The sequence below is a fragment of the Balaenoptera acutorostrata genome, chromosome 6 (genome assembly GCF_949987535.1).
Source record: "Balaenoptera acutorostrata chromosome 6, mBalAcu1.1, whole genome shotgun sequence".
NCBI classification, from domain to species: domain Eukaryota; kingdom Metazoa; phylum Chordata; class Mammalia; order Artiodactyla; family Balaenopteridae; genus Balaenoptera; species Balaenoptera acutorostrata.
In genome coordinates, this window is record NC_080069.1 from 87,841,804 (window position 1) to 87,861,074 (window position 19,271).

The 19,271-nt window shown below is 49.6% G+C and overlaps 1 protein-coding gene across 2 annotated transcripts; it reads right to left on the reverse strand.

Moving 5' to 3' along the window:
• Window positions 1–537: 537 nt before the first annotated feature.
• On the reverse strand, window positions 538–11,765 carry ATOSB (atos homolog B). Of its 2 annotated transcripts, none has more exons than XM_007196947.2 (9): window positions 11,649–11,765; window positions 4,541–4,684; window positions 3,320–4,289; window positions 3,102–3,160; window positions 2,805–2,910; window positions 2,521–2,679; window positions 2,128–2,196; window positions 1,869–2,044; window positions 538–1,751 (listed from the first exon to the last, which is right to left on the reverse strand). In XM_007196947.2, exons 3-9 carry the CDS (start codon window positions 4,211–4,213, stop codon window positions 1,598–1,600), a joined length of 1,617 nt encoding a protein of 538 aa, XP_007197009.2. In that variant the 5' UTR covers window positions 4,214–4,289; window positions 4,541–4,684; window positions 11,649–11,765; the 3' UTR covers window positions 538–1,597. The 2 variants fall into 2 exon arrangements, with proteins under 2 accessions (XP_007197009.2, XP_007197010.2); XM_007196948.2 differs by lacking the exon at window positions 11,649–11,765 and adding an exon at window positions 7,262–7,450.
• Window positions 11,766–19,271: the final 7,506 nt, after the last annotated feature.

The window sequence follows — 19,271 nt, forward strand, 5'->3', positions numbered from 1 at the left end:
TTGGACTGAGGTTTCCCCCTCCCCTCTTTTCCCAAGGCATCATAGCTTTTTCTTCCTCTTCCCCGTCAGGGTCTATCAGGCCAGGTTCCCTCGCATACAGAGTCCAGCACACAGCCCCAACATTCAGCCTTCTCTGGAGCATGTCACCTTGCACACATCTCCGATGCTCTGTCACATCCATTAGGAGACTTGCACAGTCACCCTCATTTTACATATCAGAGCACTGAAGCTCAGAGGAGCTAAAATCATCAACAGAACCAGTGTAAGAATCCAGATCCGCATTCAGAGTTCAGCTTTTACACCAAAACCTTCCCTACCACACCACCCCATTTTGTGAAAGGGGCAAGACCAGACCCTAAGAATCATGGGGGCCTCCCCTAAGACTTCCCTGCCTCAGGCCTCTTTCCTGGGGAAAGGGCAGAGTCCCAGCTCTAGTTAGGCTCTCCATCCCCATTCCCATGCTCTCCCGAACAGAAAAAGTAAGGCTTAGTTCAAGTTTCAAACAAGAATTTATTCTTTCTTTCTTTCTTTTTTTTTTTTAAAAAAGTACCAGGTACAATTTTTTCCTGTTTTTTTTTTTTTCAAGTTTTAGCAAATGCTTGTTCCCCTCAGCCCAGCCCCAGGTATCAGGGCTAAGGCTGGGTCAGAGTCTAGAGTGGGGAATGGGGTAGTTGATAACTACATGACTGAGTTTGAGGGGTGCCCCTCACCCCAACTGAGGTAGGTGGGTCAGAGTCTGGCCAGGTGAGAGGAGGCACCCCAGTCCTTGGCCCTGACTCTGTCCCCTGAACACCTTCCTCAGTCAGGACCCCAAAGCAAGGAGACACAGGCAGAAGGAGAGAGACAACCAGAGTCTGAAGTCCTAGATGAGGGGTGGTTGACCCCTGTGTGTGTGTGTGTGCCTGCACGCATGCTCTCTCTCTCACACACATACACGTACACAGACACACGCACACACAGACACACACACACACACACACAAGTTGGCCTTCAGAAAGAGGTGAGAGGGTCGGGGAAGTGAAAGGAATAAGGAAGGACAGGGGAAGCTGAGTCTTTGGCTGGTGACTCAGTCCTTCCGGGATACTTCTCGGCTCTCAGCTGAGGGAGAGCAGTTCTCCTACAGCCCCCATATCAGCCTCTTCAACTCCTGAGGTTGGAGCAATATCTGAGAGTGGGAAAGGAGGAGGGGCAATGCCAATTATCAGGTTTGGGACGTTACCAAGGCAATCCAATTTGAATAAATTATAAATTAAAATAAATAAAATAATAAGTGGCCCCTGCCCAGGACAGGGAGGCAACGCTGGCATGACTTGCCTGGGAACTTAGGACAACCTCAGGGTAGCTCCAGTTCCTCCCCACTACCGCAGCTGGCCTGGGAAATCCAAGGGAGGGGGCAGGCACGTGGAGTACCCAGAGTAGGGCAGAGTGTGGTAAGATCAGAAGCTTTAAACACCCAAATAATCAGTTTGGGCATGAGCGTGGTGAGGGCTTTAATTCAAGCCTGAAGGGTCTCTTGCACCTCTCCACGTGTTTGCTCTGCCCAGGATGGAGCAGGATGGGCAGGTCCTTGGCCCACATGGGTTCAGGGCACTGACAATCAGGGCAAAGGTGAATAACATGGATTGTGAGGGGCCTCAGTCACAGCCTGCAGTTCGTAGGGGAGCCCTGTGTCCAGTTCCAGGCTCCGGCGGGAAAAAAGCAGGCGGATGTCTCCATGCAGGCTTAAGCGGCCTGAGCGGGAGCTCCGGAACCTGGGGGAGGACAGGGTGATCAGAGTAAGACCCCAGACTGTAGACAAGCAAGGAGAGATGCTATTCAGGGAGGACATGCCTGGGTTGTGGAAAGGATACCCAGGGCCCTGTCCTCACCTGAGGTGCAACAAGTAGCAGAGGAGGCGGCGGGTGGGGCTAGCATTTCCCTCCTCACCCACAGGCACCAAAAAGAGGCGATGACGCAGGAAGGTCATGTGGGCAGCAGGCATGTCCGAGAAGTCAAAGGTCACGAGGAACATCTTCACCACAGTCTGGTTGGGGTTAAATAAGGTCTGGGGACAGGAAGGGCAAGGTTGGTAGGGTCTAAGGGATGTTTTCCTGTCCCCACTCCCACTCCCCCTCAGGGAAAACTCACCACTTGGATGGTGCCCACCTTGGGCACGCTGTAACCCTTCCTCCCCAGGGGGTTCAGGTCCACGACGCCCTGGGAAGGTCACGGAGCCATCAGCCAAGGTAGGGTCTGGGAGATCCCTGAACACTCATCCATCTCCACAACCTCTCATTCTGGGACCTGGCCCCTCCCCTAGACTAGAGTTCTCCCCACCTGGCTCTGACTCTTAGGCGAGAACATCTAAAGAATACTACCAGAGCAGTTCTCCTGGGTTCCCTTACTCTGCTGGTCTCCGCCCAGGGTGCCCTTCCCAATAAAGTCTTTTGCTTTGTCAGTTAAAAAAAAAAAAAGAATACCCCCTGCCCCCAACCCCTCATTCCCCTCATGAGCTAACTTTGGGTTGAGGTCAGGTCATACCAGGAAGGGAGCCGGGGCATTTTGCTCAGAAACATCAAAGAAGGTGACAGTGACAGGCAGCGTGACATGCTGAGGGCAGTAGGATCCACTAGCTCCAATCTCTGCTGTGAAGCCCTCAATGTGGCCAGATGGTGCAAAGCGTCCTCGCAGCAATGATTCCTGGGGATGGGGTGGGAAAACATATTGTGAGACAGATGCTAGCTGTTTTCCTTACCCATCCAAGCCACACACACCACCATCCCTTCCCGCAAGATCCACCAATCAAGGAACCCAAGGGGAACTACCTCAAAGTTGCCCAACAGGGTACGGCTGACGGCGGGGGTAGGAACAGGGGAGGCACTGGCGGGGCTCAGCAGGCCTGGCCCCTTCCGGAGGCTTCGAAGGGAGCTCCTGGTAGGGGAGGGGACACACAAGTGGGTTGGCTTGAGGTATTCTGCTACGCTTGCTACTGTCCTTGGGCCCCACCATTAGCTACTACCTAGGGCTCCTTCCCTGAGGTCCCCCACCCTGGGGTTGGAAAAAGAATTACAGACATCTGCCCCATTTTCAGGGAGGGGCAGAGGGAGAAGCTGGTCACTTACAGCTTCAGGCGACAGGCACCTTTCAGCCTCCGCCCCATGGGACTGCAGTCTGTTGGGTCCTATGGAGAGGAAAGATTAGGGAAAGAGACTGGGTGGAGGCCAGCTATGTTTGGAGCAGGGGCTCATCACAAGCTCTCATAGGAACATCCTCCCAAGCCCATCACCTTTCCCCACACAGATGTCCACTTAAGAGCAGACCACTTCCTCTCCTGGCTTACCAGCACAGGCTCCTTGGGCCCAGGCAGCAGGTGGCTCCAGAAGGGTGTGGCTTTGGCATCAGAACTGATGGCAGCAGGAGGGTGGCCCAGGGTTCCCCGGCGCCTCCGAGGGGCTGGCCCCTCATCCTCAGAGCTGACATCCGGGGCTTCTCCAGCTGGAAGCAGCCTTCGCTTGGTGGGGCAGGGGCCTGGAGGTCCAGGGCCAGGGGGTGTGTACTCGGGGCTGTGCCCATTGGCAGTGCCAGGGGACTCCCTAGGCCAGGGGCTGCCCCCATTGCCCACCCCAGCCACTAGGCTCTTACCCCCTATTTGTGCAAGACTGTGCAAATCAGTGTCAAGTGTGTGCAGCTGGCCCGGAGGGGCTGGCCCTGGGGACTCCCTCAGGGACCCCTGTCCCCCAGGATCTGGGGAAGTCCAGTCTCTGGTGTGCAAAGTACTGCAGGAAGCATTTGATGGGGGCCAGGGGGGACTCCGGGCCCCTGAAGTCCAAGGTGAGGTGGAGCTACCTCCCTGTTCCACAACACAGAGGCCATGATGGCAGAAATGTTGGCTGGCCACGCCCAGTCCCAGCCCCAGTCCCTCTGGGCCCCATAGCCCCAGAGTAGGTGGTTCTTCAGGGGGTAGTCCCTCTCTGGCCCCCAGCCCAGGGCCTCTCTTCAGCTCCCGGGGACCCTCAGTGGGTGGGGCTGGCCGTTTCAGGGCCCTATGAGGCTCGGAGGCACCAGCTGGAGGGGAAAAGATGGATACCTGGTAGACCCCGGGGGATGTTGCCCCCCCTGCCGGGCTGTAGCCCATGAGCAGGCCACCCTGGAGGGCCCCCTGCCTGACTGCAGGCTGTGAAGGGCCAGCCTCTGGCTCTGAGGATGGAGACGGCTCCGCCTGCACGTGGCGCATGAAGCCCCCCCTTAGGTCAGGGGGGACCCCCCCCAGAGCCTTTATGCTGGGCCTGGGCTGGGGGGCCTGGGGACATCTGTGCAAGAGAAGAGAAGAAAAGATGGTCAGGACAGTCAGTGAATCATCTCCCTCCCAGGTGAATTTCAGATCCTCCCCTGGACTGAGGATGTGAGCTTGTGAGGTTCCTGGGGGCGAAGGTTTCCCAATCTAATACCTCCAGATGGACTAATGGAATATAAAGGCCACTCTCAGAACTTCCGAGAAGGTGACACATTTAGCTCAGGTTTCTAACTGTACCTGCTCCCCCTCCCTCTCCCTGGCACTCACCCCGATGAAGAGGCCTTAAGCCTAGCTGTGTGTTCCCTCTTCCTGACTGATGCCTTGCTCTCCTAGCTTGCAGTCTGGTCCATGCCTGCTGCACTGGCGAGGTGACTGCCACCATTCCGTGCAGCTCCTAGGCTCAGCCGGACCCTGAGGAGAGAAAAACAGACATAAGCCAGGATCTCTGGAGCCAGCAGTAAGGCTGCTCTCCAACTGTCAGCTAATAGAGTATACCCCAGGATGTCCTCCTCCAGTATGAGAAGCCCTTCAGAAACAGAAGGGGCGGTCTTGGGATCCAGGGCCCAGAGAGCAGAACTGGGCTATACAAGGAGTCACAGAGAGGCAGGTCTTAGCTCATTGTAATAAGGATGTGACAAGTAAGTTGAGGCAGGATTACTACTTATCAGGGCCACCAGCTGGGGGACTCCTGCCCTGAATGAGAGGGGGAATGAGATACCCCAAGATCCAAGAGACCATGCCAACTGAGAGGTGGCCAAAGCAAGAATTCAACTCTCCTAGTCAAGGCCACTGAGTTGCACAACTCCTTCCCACATACCTATCTCTAAAGGGACAAGTGCCACCCCATAACCCTAAGGGCAGAGGTCTTACAGAAACTTACATCCCCAATCAGTGCTCCTTAGAAGTACAAACCTCAGGTCAGCTCAAAGTGGGCCCTTCAGCATTAAACTCCCAATTGCCCCCAGCAGTCTGTCCCTTTAACAGGAAGCAACAAATCTAACCAAAAACAAGTCTAGAGGGGGTGGGGTGGGGGAGGAAGCACTGCTAGAAGGCACTTTCCAGGGCCTACCCCTCCCCCTACCTAGGCCCTGCAAACTAGTGATAAGACAGTGACAGTCAGAGAGCTGGAGTACCTCGCCACGCCTCCCCAACACATCCAACACCCAAAAACCAAAACCACTGCTTTTCTGTCAGGGTACAAGATGGTCTTCACTGACTAGTCCACCCTCAGGAGTCCATATTGGGTGAGGGGATGTCCAGTTGAAGGCCATCTTCCTTCATGGGAGAAAACATTGCCCCCCAGGATCAAGCTTATCCTTTGGTCAGTAGCCTGTGCTGCCTGCTATCCACAAAACCCTTTCTCATTCAAGGAATGTTCCCTTATGCCTATCGGAGTCTTAACCTTCCTTGGCTAGGCCTAATGCCATCCTCTCCATAAAGCCTACTCCGGCCACTCTGGACCATAAATGTCTGTCTCTTCTGAGACCTCACCTATAGCAGTGCCACTATCTCCTGTAACCCAGTGACAGTTTTGCTTGCTCCTGTGGGTAAGACATCTTGTAGACTGACCATAGCGTTCTTGAGGATAGGTTTGTACTTCACTCCTCTGCCCAACTCCAAGCACAGGGGTAAGCACATAGCAGGGCTCAAAAAAGTAAAATGCAAGTCCCAGAGATCTGGGCAGCAGTCCTGACAGTGCGGAGAAAAACTCCCAGAATATGAGAGAAGCAGGGAGATTAATTGTTTAGGGAGAATCAGCAACAACAAAGATGGGGGTGGGACGCAGGGAGAAAGGGGAGCTTTGCATCCAGGGACTGAAAAACTCTCCTACCCCAAGTTCCCATCACTGCACTATCCTACACTATCCTATTTCACCAAGTTCTCATTAGAACTGGAAGCCCTAAGAAAATTCTGGTTCCCCGTGGTGGGTGGGGCGTCTAGAAAGGGCAGAACGCCAATGGCAGCATTGTCAGAGGGTACGACCTGTACTCATCTCTTCCCTCCTTTCCTCTACCCATGCTATACAGATTCAGGAAGGGCTTTTTCCTTAGCACTCCCACCCCTAAGTTATCCCATCATCCCAGCTGACCTCTTGAGCCCTTGCCCTAGGGAAGCCAGGTGATGACATGATGCCCTACTTGACCTCAGCATGGCTGGCATCTGCTCATTACCCCAGAGCCCTCTCAGTTCCTGCCCTGTCAATGAAAATCTCTGAGACTCACTTTCCTGCCACCCAGCCAGTCTGGCTCTAGACCATGGCTTCAAGCTGACTCATGGGGCAGGACTTGGTGGGGGAGGGGCAGGGTAGGCCAAATCTCACTCTGTGCAGGGGGTGGGCAGCAGCTGGCGTCAAACAGCTGTGCCAGGCTGTGGCTGGCAAGGACTACAGCTCCCAACATGCCAAGGGAGCAAGGCCAGCAAAAACAACAAGTCCCAGAATACCACGGGGTCTGTACCCTCAGACACCTGCTAGGCCTGGGAGGTGGGGTAGGTGGGTGTTGAGCTGCCAGGCTCACTCTCCCCTTCAGTATTAAAGATATCCATTTCTACCCTGATCAAGGAAGGTGGCAGGAAGGAGAATTCCTCTCCATGTGCTTTTCACCTTCACGCCGTTCAGAAGGAACTGCTGCCAGCTGCTCTACATTTTGTCCCTACACACGTCTACACTAGCTACGGGGGCTGTTCCCATGGACCACTACTGTGGGTAGGAAGGTTAACCTCTGCCCTCTCACCAACCCCTTGCCTCTCTGTGGCCTAGAGCCCTCCACCCTCCGTGGAGAGGAAGCAAATCTTAGCACCTCCTCCAAAATGAGCCCAGTAGACTCACCCCAGCACCCCGGCTCCAGGACTCCTTGTTCTGACCGATCCCCCACCCCCTGCTTAGCCTCCCAGGTCCTTTCTCTCCCCTCTCCTCCCCAGAGCCTGGGACAGGCCCCATTCCCTACTGGGGCTTCGGAGATTTGCTATTTCCCCCTAGCACAAACTCACCCCGTTCCCAGACTGGCTCCGCTGCGGCGCCGCTGCTCCAGGCCCTTCCGTCCCGTCCCGGTCCCTCCCCTCGAATGCCCGACCCTCCCCACCACGGGCCCCCAACCCAGACAAAGGGTGGCTCAGCCTGAGCCTTGCTCTGCTAGGCTCTTCTCTGTTCAGCTTCGTGTGCAACACTAGCGGGCCCTGGCGCCCGCAGCCCCCAAGCCGTTGCCTCGCCCCTCCCCGCGACTGTCCCTCCCCGTGGGCGCCCGGGCTCCGCACTGCCGACTCCGCTGCCCCTCTGACTCACAGGCCATTTCCTACCAGCTGATGGGGCAGCCCGCCCCGCCCAGCGCCCCCACTCCCCCACCGCTGCAGCCGCGGCCGCCACGCCCCCCTCAAACTCCGCCCGCCATGGGCAGCGACCATGCTCATTGGCCTAAAGGAGGCCAGCCTCCCCACGACCTCAAGCGTGAGGCACGCCCCCTCCAAGAGACGCAAGCCCATTGGTCCACAAGGGGGGCCGCCTACATAGGGTCGCTCCGCCCATCTCCTTAACCCCTCAGCTGCCGGAGTCCAAAGCAGCTCTCAGCCCTGCCTTTTAACACTTTGAAAGACGTAGGCCTCCCACTTTTCACCCCTCCCTTCCTCTTCAGAGGCAGGTCAGTAGGACGACCTAGGGCGTCCACAGGCAAAGTTCGACAATCCCCAAAGTCAGCTTGCTCTTCCAACACCAGATCCCAAATATCCCCGCTCCCGTTCATCTCTCCGTGCCTTGCAAACCAGAGGTCCAGAGACCAGAGGGCTGTTGAATTCCAGTAAGCTTCCCTCGTGCCAGGGCAGATGAAAAGGTCTTGAAGTGGGATCTCATCTCCTTCCACTGAGAAATAGTATTGTTCCTCTCTTACTCTATATTGATGTTCTTTTGCCTTCATTAGAGGGGCCCCAAGGGCTCCTGAGATAGGGATACCTTTTAATTCAGGAACCTAGACATCATTCTTTGTGCCTCCAAACTTCCATTCTGAGATCAGGCTGCTTCAGCCCTTCTGCACTCTTTCTATTCATCAGCCCCTGTTCAAGGAGGCAGAGCACCCAGGGGAAGAAGTGGGATAGGAAGGCTTCTGCCCAGAGTAGGGAGAAATATGCCCAGCTCTTCTGACAGAGCTCACCCCCATGACTCACAGCTCCCTCGAAACTCCCTACCCTCCCCGTGAGTCACTGGGCCCCAAGCCCAGCCCAGACCCAACCAAATTAAGTGGCAGCAGAACCAGCGTTCCTAATTCTTATTCTCTTATCCTTTAAATGACCAGGATGGAAACCTTTGCAAGGATTAGACATTAAAAGACACTTTTTAGAGGGACTGATCTACGGGCAAGCTAAGAAAATAAACAGTCCCGCCTACCTTTTCCTCTGCACTTGTGAAGTCAGACAGTTTGGAGCTTAAGAGGTTTCTAAGACTCAGGTCTTCCACAAAACAAGAGGCAAACACCAGAGCCAAAAGAGGAAAGACTCAAACTGAGACCCTAGAGAATTAGCATCAGCCAGGGCAGGCTCCCTGGCTGTGCCTCCAGAAGAGTGGGAGTGCATTCTTTTATAGTTCAGAAGTCACAGAAGCCCCAAGGTCCTTGTTTCTACCTTGCTTGTAGTGGTGGGCCCTAAGGGCCCTGAGGTTGTCACTGGACAGTAAAATGAGGCTCTCCTCCCCTACTTCCTCCCTGTGCCCTAGACTTAGGAAGGACAACCAAGTAACAGTTCCTCTAGCCTCCTTTCTCCTTACCTCAGACCAGGGGGAAAAATGCTGAAAAAGAACCCAGTTGCCGTGGACTGACTTCCTTACTGGTTCCCTAATACTAAGGAACGGGATTTAGGAAATTTTCAGTACCCTGAACAAAATTGCAGAGTACCAATGTAAAAGCCCACTTACCTTAGTAAAAGCTTACTGGGAAGACAGGTAGGCATAGAACACTGTAGAAAAGGAGTCATTCCTTGGTTACCCCACCTTGTTCTATCTAACTGCCACTACCATAGGCCCAGGCCTTAGTTATTTGCAAAAGTCAGGGGGCAGTAGTTCAGGGGGAAGGATCAAAGATGTTCTAGGCCTCAGTGTGTACCGGGAAAGCAAGCAGCATGGTACAATCAAGAGGCTTTACCTAGCTGCCCTAAATTCTTACCCTGCTTTATTTTTTTCATAACAGTTATCACCAGCTGACACTTCTCCCTCTTTCCCCTTCTCCCTCCCTCTCCCCCCCTTTCTCTCCCTTCCCTGCCACACACACATTTATTTCTCCCCCTATTAGAATGGAAGCTCCATGAGAACAGCAACTTTGTCCATTTTGTTCATGCTGGTATTCCCAGAATCAGCATCAGTGCCTGGCACATAATAGGTGCTCAATAAACACTGGCTGAAAGAAACAATGAGCTCTGGGCTGAGTAAAGAGCAATCAGAAGACCAGGATCCTAACACCTGCTCTTTCACTGTGAGACCTGGAGAAAATCTCAGTCTCTTTATTTATTTCCAAATCTGTAAAATGAGCATTTGTATAGACAATGACCATTGAGGGCCTCTACAATTCGGACCTCATACTGCTATAATTCTAATGGCTGCTGTTCACTCATATCCATTTTCAGAGGATGGGTCCAAGCATCTGAATGCCCTGCTGCTTGTACCCAAGCAGAAAGTCTATATACTCCAGCCTCTGCACAGCAAACTGATGCCCTTTCTCTTCACGCTCCACCCACTCACACAAATGCCTCAGTCTTGAGGAAGCTGGAGTGAGTCCGCCCTAAGCCCGCCTCTCAGAGAGACAGTCTGGGAAGCTGTGTTGCCATAGCAATCAGCTCCTCCTCAAAGGTTTCAGCCTGCCCTCCTTTACCCCACCCTACCCCACGGCTTTGTCTGGCTTCAGCACCCCCTCCCTCCCCAGCCAGTCTCTCAGCCAGAGGAGACTGGCTTGGGGCCCCTTTCAGCAACACTGTCACACTCATTCAGCCACTGTGTGGAAAACAGGGCTTTCTCACCCTCTCCCAGCCTGCCCAGGGGCAAAAAGAACTCTGGCACTACATCAAGTCCCCTCAGGGAACCAGAGGAGCTGCCACAAGGACTAGGCCCTAGTCTCAGTTCTGATAGCTTCCAAGCCAGGAGGGCGGGGAGCCATTCCCTCTCCCTCCCCCAGCAGAGACTGGAACCTCACATCCCTTCCCAAGTTCAGCCGACAATAGTGGCCCACCTCTCAAAACATGCCTCATAGACCTTCAGTACTTCTCACCATTTCCCCTTCCCAAAGAAGCCCAGAATTTTTGAGGGACCTAGGGTTCCCTACCCAGGAGAAGGAAAAGTGTGGGGAAATCAGTTTGTGGCAAGTGGTAAAAAGGTGTCTACCATTCACTTGGGGGGCTGTCGGGAGAGACCTCTGCAGTAGTGAGGGAGAGGTCTGGGCCTTGCTGCTGGTTACTTAGGTCTCTGGCCACGGAGTTCGAAGTCTGGGGCAGGGCACAGCTCCTAGACAGGCAAGGAGCAGGCCAGGCCCCAGGGTGAGGAAGGAAGTGGGAAATGAGCACACCCAGAGCATAAGGGCAGGGCAAAGTGGGGGAGGAGGGGGAAGACAGGGACCAAGGCAAGCTTCTAGGAGGAACAGGAACTAGAGTGGGGGGTTAACAGGAACCGAAGCAGGGGAAGGGTCCCCAGGGACACCAGCTAAGGGGAAAAAACCTGTCTCAGCCAGACAGATCCAAAGCCGACTGAGAGAGTCACACAAGCCCTAGTGGCAAGTGGGGCCTGGATCCTCTCTAAGAGTGCTCAGGCCTGAAGGTGGAGTTAGGAGCTGAGGAGCCAGGAACACTACAGACTGGCTTCTTCACCCCACTAATTCCATCACCCTCATTCCTGAAACACAGTACACAAACATCTTCCCGGAGTCTCTACAATGCCCCCAGACTTTCTCAAAGCACTAGGGGTTCTTCCCTCCCCAGATGGGACCTGCTACCCCTTCCCCTCACTCAGTGCCCACAGCCCCATCCCTTCTTCCTCCACACAGTCCCTCCCACACTCCGGACCACCAGCCCTTCTCCATCACACGACACCCCCCCCCCCTTTCCCTTAAAGCGCTTCAGATCCCCTCCCCCTCAAGTGTCGTCTGAACCCTCCACTTCAGATAGCGACCTGACCCCCTCACATTGTACTTCCCACCTCACAAAGCACTCCCGCTCCTCCCCCGCAAGGGCTACTGGAGAATGCACCTCCTAGCCCCTACACTGAGCCCCCAACTCCTCCCCCAACTGTTTCACTCCACCCCCACCCAGCATTTCTCTAGATCCTCTCCTTCCCTAACGTGATCCCCACCTCCTCATGTCTGCCCAAGCGCACCCCCGTCCTTGTCCCTTCTTCCACATGCACCCCGCCACACACCTGTAGTTCCGTGAGTCCCGTTGCACCTGGGGAGGTAATGCCTTGGGGCAGTTACACAGCAGCCCTAGCTGCAGCCTCGGCCTGCAAACCTCGCCCCTTTGGTCCGAGCCCCGCCCCCGCAACGACGGGACCCACCCTCCCCCTTGTCCCACCTCCCACCTTCCCCTGGCTCCTCCCCCCTCCCAGTTTCTTTAATCCTGGGGCTCCTCCCCTGTAATCCAGGTCCCGCCCCTCTCTGGCTCCGCCCCTTCTCCTCTCGGCGTCTCCCCATTGAACCTCTGCTTGTCCCTCATCCCACCCCTGATCCCCGCCCCTTTTTGGTCTCTCCGCCTTTCACTAGGACCCGCCCCCTCGGATTCCAGGCTGGCAGAACCCGTGCCAGGCTCCCTTCCCCTGCTAGCCCCCTCCCATCTCGGGGCCTCTCCTCCCCCCGCCCCTTCTGCCGCTTGCCTCACCCCGGCGCTGGCTCTCCAGCCCGGAACCGCTGGCTCTGATTGGCTGCGGCGGCCCCAATGGATGGCGGAGGAGACAAAGTGATGGCTGCAGGTCGCCTGAGGTCCCACCCCGGCCACGTGCGGCTTCTGTGATGACAGGTCTAGAGGGGCGGGGCCTCGGCCCGCAGTGGGCGGCCTAGGCTGACGGGATCCGGCCAGAGGTGGGGAGCCAGAACCGGCGCCAAAGCGTCAGCCTGCGGGCGCCGAGCCTGGCCGGGGCCCTCCTAGGCTTTCGAGCTGGTGTGAGCTGCCTGCGAAACTTGAACCTCTTAGTGAAGCCGTCTACGTTAGCGCGCGTATTTGCCCTAATGGGGGAGGTCTGTGGGGTTTGCAAAGTAGTGCCATGAGTCTCAGGATTCTGTGAAAATGCGGGAATCTGATTGGCGGGGTCTCAAGACTGTGAGGATGACCAGTTTCTGCAGCCTACGCTTTGCGGGAGATTCTGAGTTCTGAGAGACTGGCAGTACGAGTCAGATCTGTACCTGTGGAGGTAGGTCAGCAAGAAGTCTGTAAATTTATGAACCTAAGTGTTAATACGGAGGTATGGGAGCCTGCAATCGCCGGAGAAAAGAAGAGCCTTTGCTTTGTGCAAGTGTCGATTGAACTATGTGACAGTTACATATATTCTGCAATTTAATTAGCTCTTGAATCTTCTCTACAACTACCCCCAGCCCCACGGGTTCCCGAGATACAGCAGGGGAAGTCGACGCTTTACGAGCTACCGGTAGATGGCAGCACAGGGCCCTTGCAGAACTGAGTGGCTCTGAGCCCAGGGCCTGGCGGGCTTCTCTCTGGAGCCGGCGGTATTGATGGCTGTGCGATGGACTGGACTTGTTAAAGTTTTCTCAAAGTCTCAGATTCTTTAGATCTCTGTGACTTTCTTTCTGTGAGTAGTTAACTTAAGCGGCTTTACTGAACACCAGTGGTGTGCTAGGCAAAATGAAAAAAGAGAAAAAGAAAAAAAATTTTTTCTTCCCTTATGGAACTTGTTCCGATTGTCATACAAATACCTCTATAATCCAAGAGAGTAAAGTTGGAAGGGTTTTGTGTAGTGGAAAAAGCTCAAAGTTTGAAGTCATTTGGTTTGGTCTCTGAACTTTGGGTAAGGAGTATTTACTAGCTGTATGAATTTGGGTAAATTACTTGACTTTTTATTTATTTATTTATTTATTTATTTATTTATTTATTTATTTATTTATTTATGGCTGTGTTGGGTCTTCGTTTCTGTGCGAGGGCCCTCTCTAGTTGCGGCAAGTGGGGGCCACTCTTCATCGCGGTGCGCGGGCCTCTCACTATCGTGGCCTCTCTTGTTGCGGAGCACAGGCGCCAGACGCGCAGGCTCAGTAACTGTGGCTCACGGGCCCAGCTGCTCCGCGGCACGTGCGATCTTCCCAGACCAGGGCTCGAACCCGTGTCCCCTGCACTGGCAGGCAGACTCTCAACCACTGCGCCACCAGGGAAGCCCTGACTTTTTAAAAATAAACTTTTAATTTTAGATTTCCAAAAAATTTGTGAAGATAATACAGAAAGTTTCCATATACCCCATACCCAATTTGCCCTCTTATTAACATCTTACATTAGTATGGTTTGTGTGCTACAATTAATCAATAATACTGATACATTATTATTAACTAAAGTCCATACTTTATTCAGATTTCCTTAGTTTTTACCTCAAGTCCTTTTTCTATTCCAGGATCCCATCCAGGATAGCACATTACATTTAGTTGTCATGTCTCCTTAAACTCCTCTTGGCTGTGACAGTTTCTCAGACTTCCTTGTTTTTGATGACCTTGACAGTTCTATAGAGTACTGATCAGGTGTTTTGTAGAATGTCTTTCAGTTGGAATTTGTCTGATGTTTTTCTCATGATTAGACTGGGGTTATGGGTTTCAGGGAGGAAGATCCCAGAGATAAAGTGTCAGTTTCATCACTTAGTATCTATATATGAATATGTATCTATGGTATGTTTACATATACAATATTGGCCTTATACTGTATTTTGCTATTACAGTCCTTTTTTTTTAAACCAGTGGCTCCTAAACATTCTCTGAATCTCTATTCTTCTACAAGATTTTAAAAATTTCTTTATGAAATATTTTAGGCATTCAGAAAGTTGTAAAGAATACTGTAACAAACCCACATTCTTTTCACACAGCTTTATCAGATCTTAATATTTTACCACCACATTTGCTTCAAATTCTCTTTTAAGGAAATTAATGTTTCAGATAAAGTTGAGCTTATATATACTTCTTCCTAATCTCATTCCTGTTTCTCCCTTGTTCTTCATCTTCTCTTCCCAGAAGTAACCAATATCTTGAATTGGTGTTTATTTTTCCTCTGCAATTTTAAGAATAAATTTATTGACTGATGTACATGTATTTCTATTGGGTATATACCTAGGAGTAGAACTGCTCAGTCATAGGGCATGTTTATGTTCAGCTTTAGTAGGTATCACCAACATTTTTTTCCAAAGAGATTCTAACAGTTCACATTCCCACAACAAGGTCTAGTTTCTCTACATCCTTGCCAACTCTTGAGGTTGTCAGTCAATTTTTTTTTAATTTTTAAATTTAATTTTATTTATTTTTTTATACAGCAGATTCCTATTAGTTATCCATTTTATACATAATAGTGTATATATGTCAATCCCAAACTCCCAACTCATCACACACCCCCACCCAGCCACTTTCCCCCCTGATGTCCATATGTTTGTTCTCTACATCTGTGTCTCTATTTCTGCCCTGCAAACCAGTTCATCTGTACCATTTTTCTCGGTTCCACATATATGCGTTAATATACGATATTTGTTTTTCTCTTTCTGACTTACTTCACTCTGTATGACAGTCTCTAGATCCATCCACGTCTCTACAAATGACCCAATTTTGTTCCTTTTTATGGCCGAGTAATATTCCATTGTATATATGTACTACAACTTCTTTATCCATTCATCTGTCGATGGGCATTTAGGTTGCTTCCATGACCTGGCTGTTGTAAATAGTGCTGCAATGAACGTTGGGGTGCATGTGTCTTTTTGAATTATGGTTTTCTCTGGGTATATGACCAGTAGTGGGATTGCTGGGTCATATGGTAGTTCTGTTTTTAGTTTCTTAAGGAACCTCCATGCTGTTCTCCATAGTGGCTGTATCAATGCACATTCCTACCAACAGTACAAGAGGGTTCCCTTTTTTCCACACCCTCTCCAGCATTTGTTGTTTGTAGATTTTCTGATGATGCCCATTTTAACTGGTGTGAGGTGATACATCATTGTCATTTTGATTTGCATTTCTCTAATTATTAGTGATGTTGAGCAGCTTTTCATGTGCTTCTTGACCATCTGTATGTCTTCTTTGGAGAAATGCCTATTTAGGTCTTCTGCCCATTTTTGGATTGGGTTGTTTGTTTTTTTAATATTGAGCTGCATGAGCTGTTTATATATGTTGAAGGTTAATCTTTTGTCCGTTGATTCATTTGCAAATATTTTCTCCCATTCTGAGGGTTCTCTTTTCATCTTGTTTGTAGTTTCCTTTGCTTGGCAAAAGCTTTGAAGTTTCATTAGTTCCCATTTGTTTATTTTTGTTTTTATTTCCATTACTCTAAGAGGTGGATCAAAAAAGATCTTGCTGTGATTTATGTCAAAGAGTGTTCTTCCTATGTTTTCCTCTAAGAGTTTTATACTGTCCAGTCTTACATTTAGGTCTCTAATCCATTTTGAGTTTATTTTTGTGTATGGTGTTAGGGAGTGTTCTAATTTCATTCTTTAACATGTAGCTGTCCAGTTTTCCCAGCACCACTTATTGAAGAGACTGTCTTTTCTCCATTGTATATCCTTGCCTCCTTTGTCATATATTAGTTGACCATAGGTGTGTGGTTTTATCTCTGGGCTTTCTATCCTGTTCCATTGATCTATATTTCTGTTTTTGTGCCACTACCATATTGTCTTGATTACTGTAGCTTTGTAGTATAGTCTGAAGTCAAGGAGTCTGATTCCTCCAGCTCCATTTTTTTCCCTCAAGACTACTTTGGCTATTCGGGGTCTTTTGTGTCTCCATACAAATTTTAAGATTTTTTGTTCTAGTTCTGTGAAAAGTGCCATTTGTAATTTGATAGGGATTGCATTGAATCTGTAGATTGCTTTGGATAGTATAGTAATTTTCACAATATTGATTCTTCCAATCCAGGAACATGGTATATCTCTCCATCTGTTGGTATCATCTTTAATTTCTTTCATCAGTGTCTTATAGTTTTCTGCATACAGGTCTTTTGTCTCCTTAGGTAGGTTTATTCCTAGGTATTTTATTGTTTTTGTTGCAGTGGCAAATGGGAGTGTTTCCTTAATTTCTCTTTCAGATTTTTCATCATTAATGTATAGGAATGCAAGAGATTTCTGTTCATTAATTTTGTATCCTGCAACTTTACCAAATTCATTGATTAGCTCTAGTAGTTTTCTGGTGGCATCTTTAGGATTCTCTATGTATAGTATCATGTCATCTGCAAACAGTGACAGTTTTACTTCTTCTTTTCCAATTTGTATTCCTTTTATTTCTTTTTCTTCTCTGATTGCCGTGGCTAGGACTTCCAAAACTATGTTGAATAATAGTGGCGAGAGAGGACATCCTTGTCTTGTTCCTGATCTTAGAAGAAATGCTTTCAGTTTTTCACCGTTGAGAATGATGTTTGCTGTGGGTTTGTCATATATGCCCTTTATTATGTTGAGGTAGGTTCCCTCTACACCCACTTCCTGGAGAGTTTTTATCATAAATCGGTGTTGAATTTTGTCAAAAGCTTTTTCTGCATCTATCGAGATGATCATATGGTTTTTATTTTTAAATTTGTTAATATGGTGTATCACATTGATTGATTTGCGTATATTGAAGAATCCTTGCATCCCTGGGATAAATCCCACTTGATCATGGTGTATGATCCTTTTAATGTGCTGTTGGATTCTGTTCGCTAGTATTTTGTTGAGGATTTGTGCCTCTATATTCATCAGTGATATTGGTCTGTAATTTTCTTTTTTTGAAGTATTTCGTCTGGTTTTGGTATCAGGGTGATGGTGGCCTCATAGAATGAGTTTGGGAGTGTTCCTTCCTCTGTAATTTTTTGGAAGAGTTTGAGAAGGATGGGTGTTAGCTCTTCTCTAAATGTTTGATCAAATTCACCTGTGAAGCCATCTGGTCCTGGACTTTTGTTTGTTGGAAGATTTTTAATCACAGTTTCAATTTCATTACTTGTGATTTGTCTGTTCATATTTTCTATTTCTTCCTGGTTCAATCTTGGAAGGTTATACTTTTCGAAGAATTTGTGCATTTCTTCCAGGTTGTCCATTTCATTGGCATAGAGTTGCTTGTAGTAGTCTCTTAGGATGCTTTGTATTTGTGCAGTGTCTGTTGTAACTTCTCCTTTTTCATTTCTGATTTTATTGATTTGAGTCCTCTCCCTCTTTTTCCTGATGAGTCTGGCTAAAGGTTTATCAATTTTGCTTATCTTCTCAAAGAACCAGCTTTTAGTTTTATTGATATTTGCTATTATTTTCTTTGTTTCTATTTCATTTATTTCTGCTCTGATCTTTATGATTTCTTTCCTTCTACTAACTTTAGGTTTTGTTTGTTCTTCTTTCTCTAGTTCCTTTAGGTGTAAGGTTAGATTGTTTATTTGAGATTTTTCTTGTTTCTTGAGGTAGGCTTGTATAGCTATAAACTTCCCTCTTAGAACTGCTTTTGCTGCATCCCATAGGTTTTGGATCATCGTGTTTTCATTGTCATTTGTCTCTAGGTATTTTTTGATTTCCTCTTTTGATCTCTTGGTTATTTAGTAACGTATTGTTTAGCCAATGGAGAACAGTATGGAGGTTCCTTAAAAAACTAAAAATAGGGGCTTCCCTGGTGGTGCAGTGGTTGAGAATCCGCCTGCCAATGCAGGGGACACGGGTTCGAGCCCTGGTCCGAGAAGATCCCACATGCCGCGGAGCAACTGGACCCGTGAGCCACAACTGCTGAGCCTGCACGTCTGGAGCCTGTGCGCCGCAACAAAAGAGGCCGCAATAGTGAGAGGCCCGCGCACCGCGATGAAGAGCGGCCCCCACTTGCCGCAACTAGAGAAAGCCCTCGCATAGAAACGGAGACCCAACACAGCCAAAAATAAATAAATAAATTAATTAATTTAAAAAAAAAAAGAAAACTAAAAATAGAACTACCTTACGACCCAGCAATCCCACTACTGGGCATATACCCTGAGAAAACCATAATTCAAAAAGAGTCATGTACCACAATGTTCACTGCAGCTCTATTTACAATAGCCAGGACATGGAAGCAACCTAAGTGTCCATCAACAGATGAATGGATAAAGAAGATGTGGCACATATACACAATGGAATATTGCTCAGCCATAAAAAGGAACGAAACTGAGTTATTTGTAGTGAGGTGGAGGACCTAGAGACTGTCATACAGAGTGAAGTAAGTCAGAAAGAGAAAAACAAATACCGTATGCTAACACATATATATGGAATCTAAAAAAAGAAAAGAAAAGAAAAAAAAATGGTCAGAAGAACCTAGGGGCAAGACGGGAATAAAGATGCAGACCTACTAGAGAATGGACTTGAGGATACGGGGAGGGGGAAGGGTAAGCTGGGGCAAAGTGAGAGTGGCATGGACATATATACACTACCAAACGTAAAATAGATAGCTAGTAGGAAGCAGCCGCATAGCAGAAGGAGATCAGCTTGGTGCTTTGTGACCACCTAGAGGGGTGGGATAAGGAGGGTGGGAGGGAGGGAGATGCAAGAGGGAAGAGATATGGGGACATATGTATATGTATAACTGGTTCACTTTGTTATAAAGCAGAAACTAACACACCATTGTAAAGCAATTATACTCTAATAAAGATGTTAAAAAGAAAAAAAAAAAGAGTGAGCCATGGAATTCCCTCGTGGTCCAGTGGTTAGGACTCCATGCTTCCAATGTGAGGGGCATGGGTTCGATCCCTGGTCAGGGAACTAAGATCCCTCATGCCACACTCGGCACAACCAAAAAAAAAAAAAAAAAAAGAGTGAGCCATAGTAAAGTGAAAGTGGATTTATTTAGAGAGAATGTGGTCCCTCTCAGAAGGTGATGGAGGCCCAGGGCTGTGGGAG

Excerpts from the sequence above, each read along its gene's own strand:
- ATOSB (XM_007196947.2), bottom strand. The coding sequence starts at position 4,213 with ATGCGCCACGTGCAGGCGGAGCCGTCTCCATCCTCAGAGCCAGAGGCT. Across the intron at positions 2,680-2,804 it reads CCCTGTTGGGCAACTTTGAG|GAATCATTGCTGCGAGGACG; the intron begins GTAGTTCCCCTT and ends CCCCATCCCCAG. Across the intron at positions 2,045-2,127 it reads AGGTGGGCACCATCCAAGTG|ACCTTATTTAACCCCAACCA; the intron begins GTGAGTTTTCCC and ends TCCTGTCCCCAG.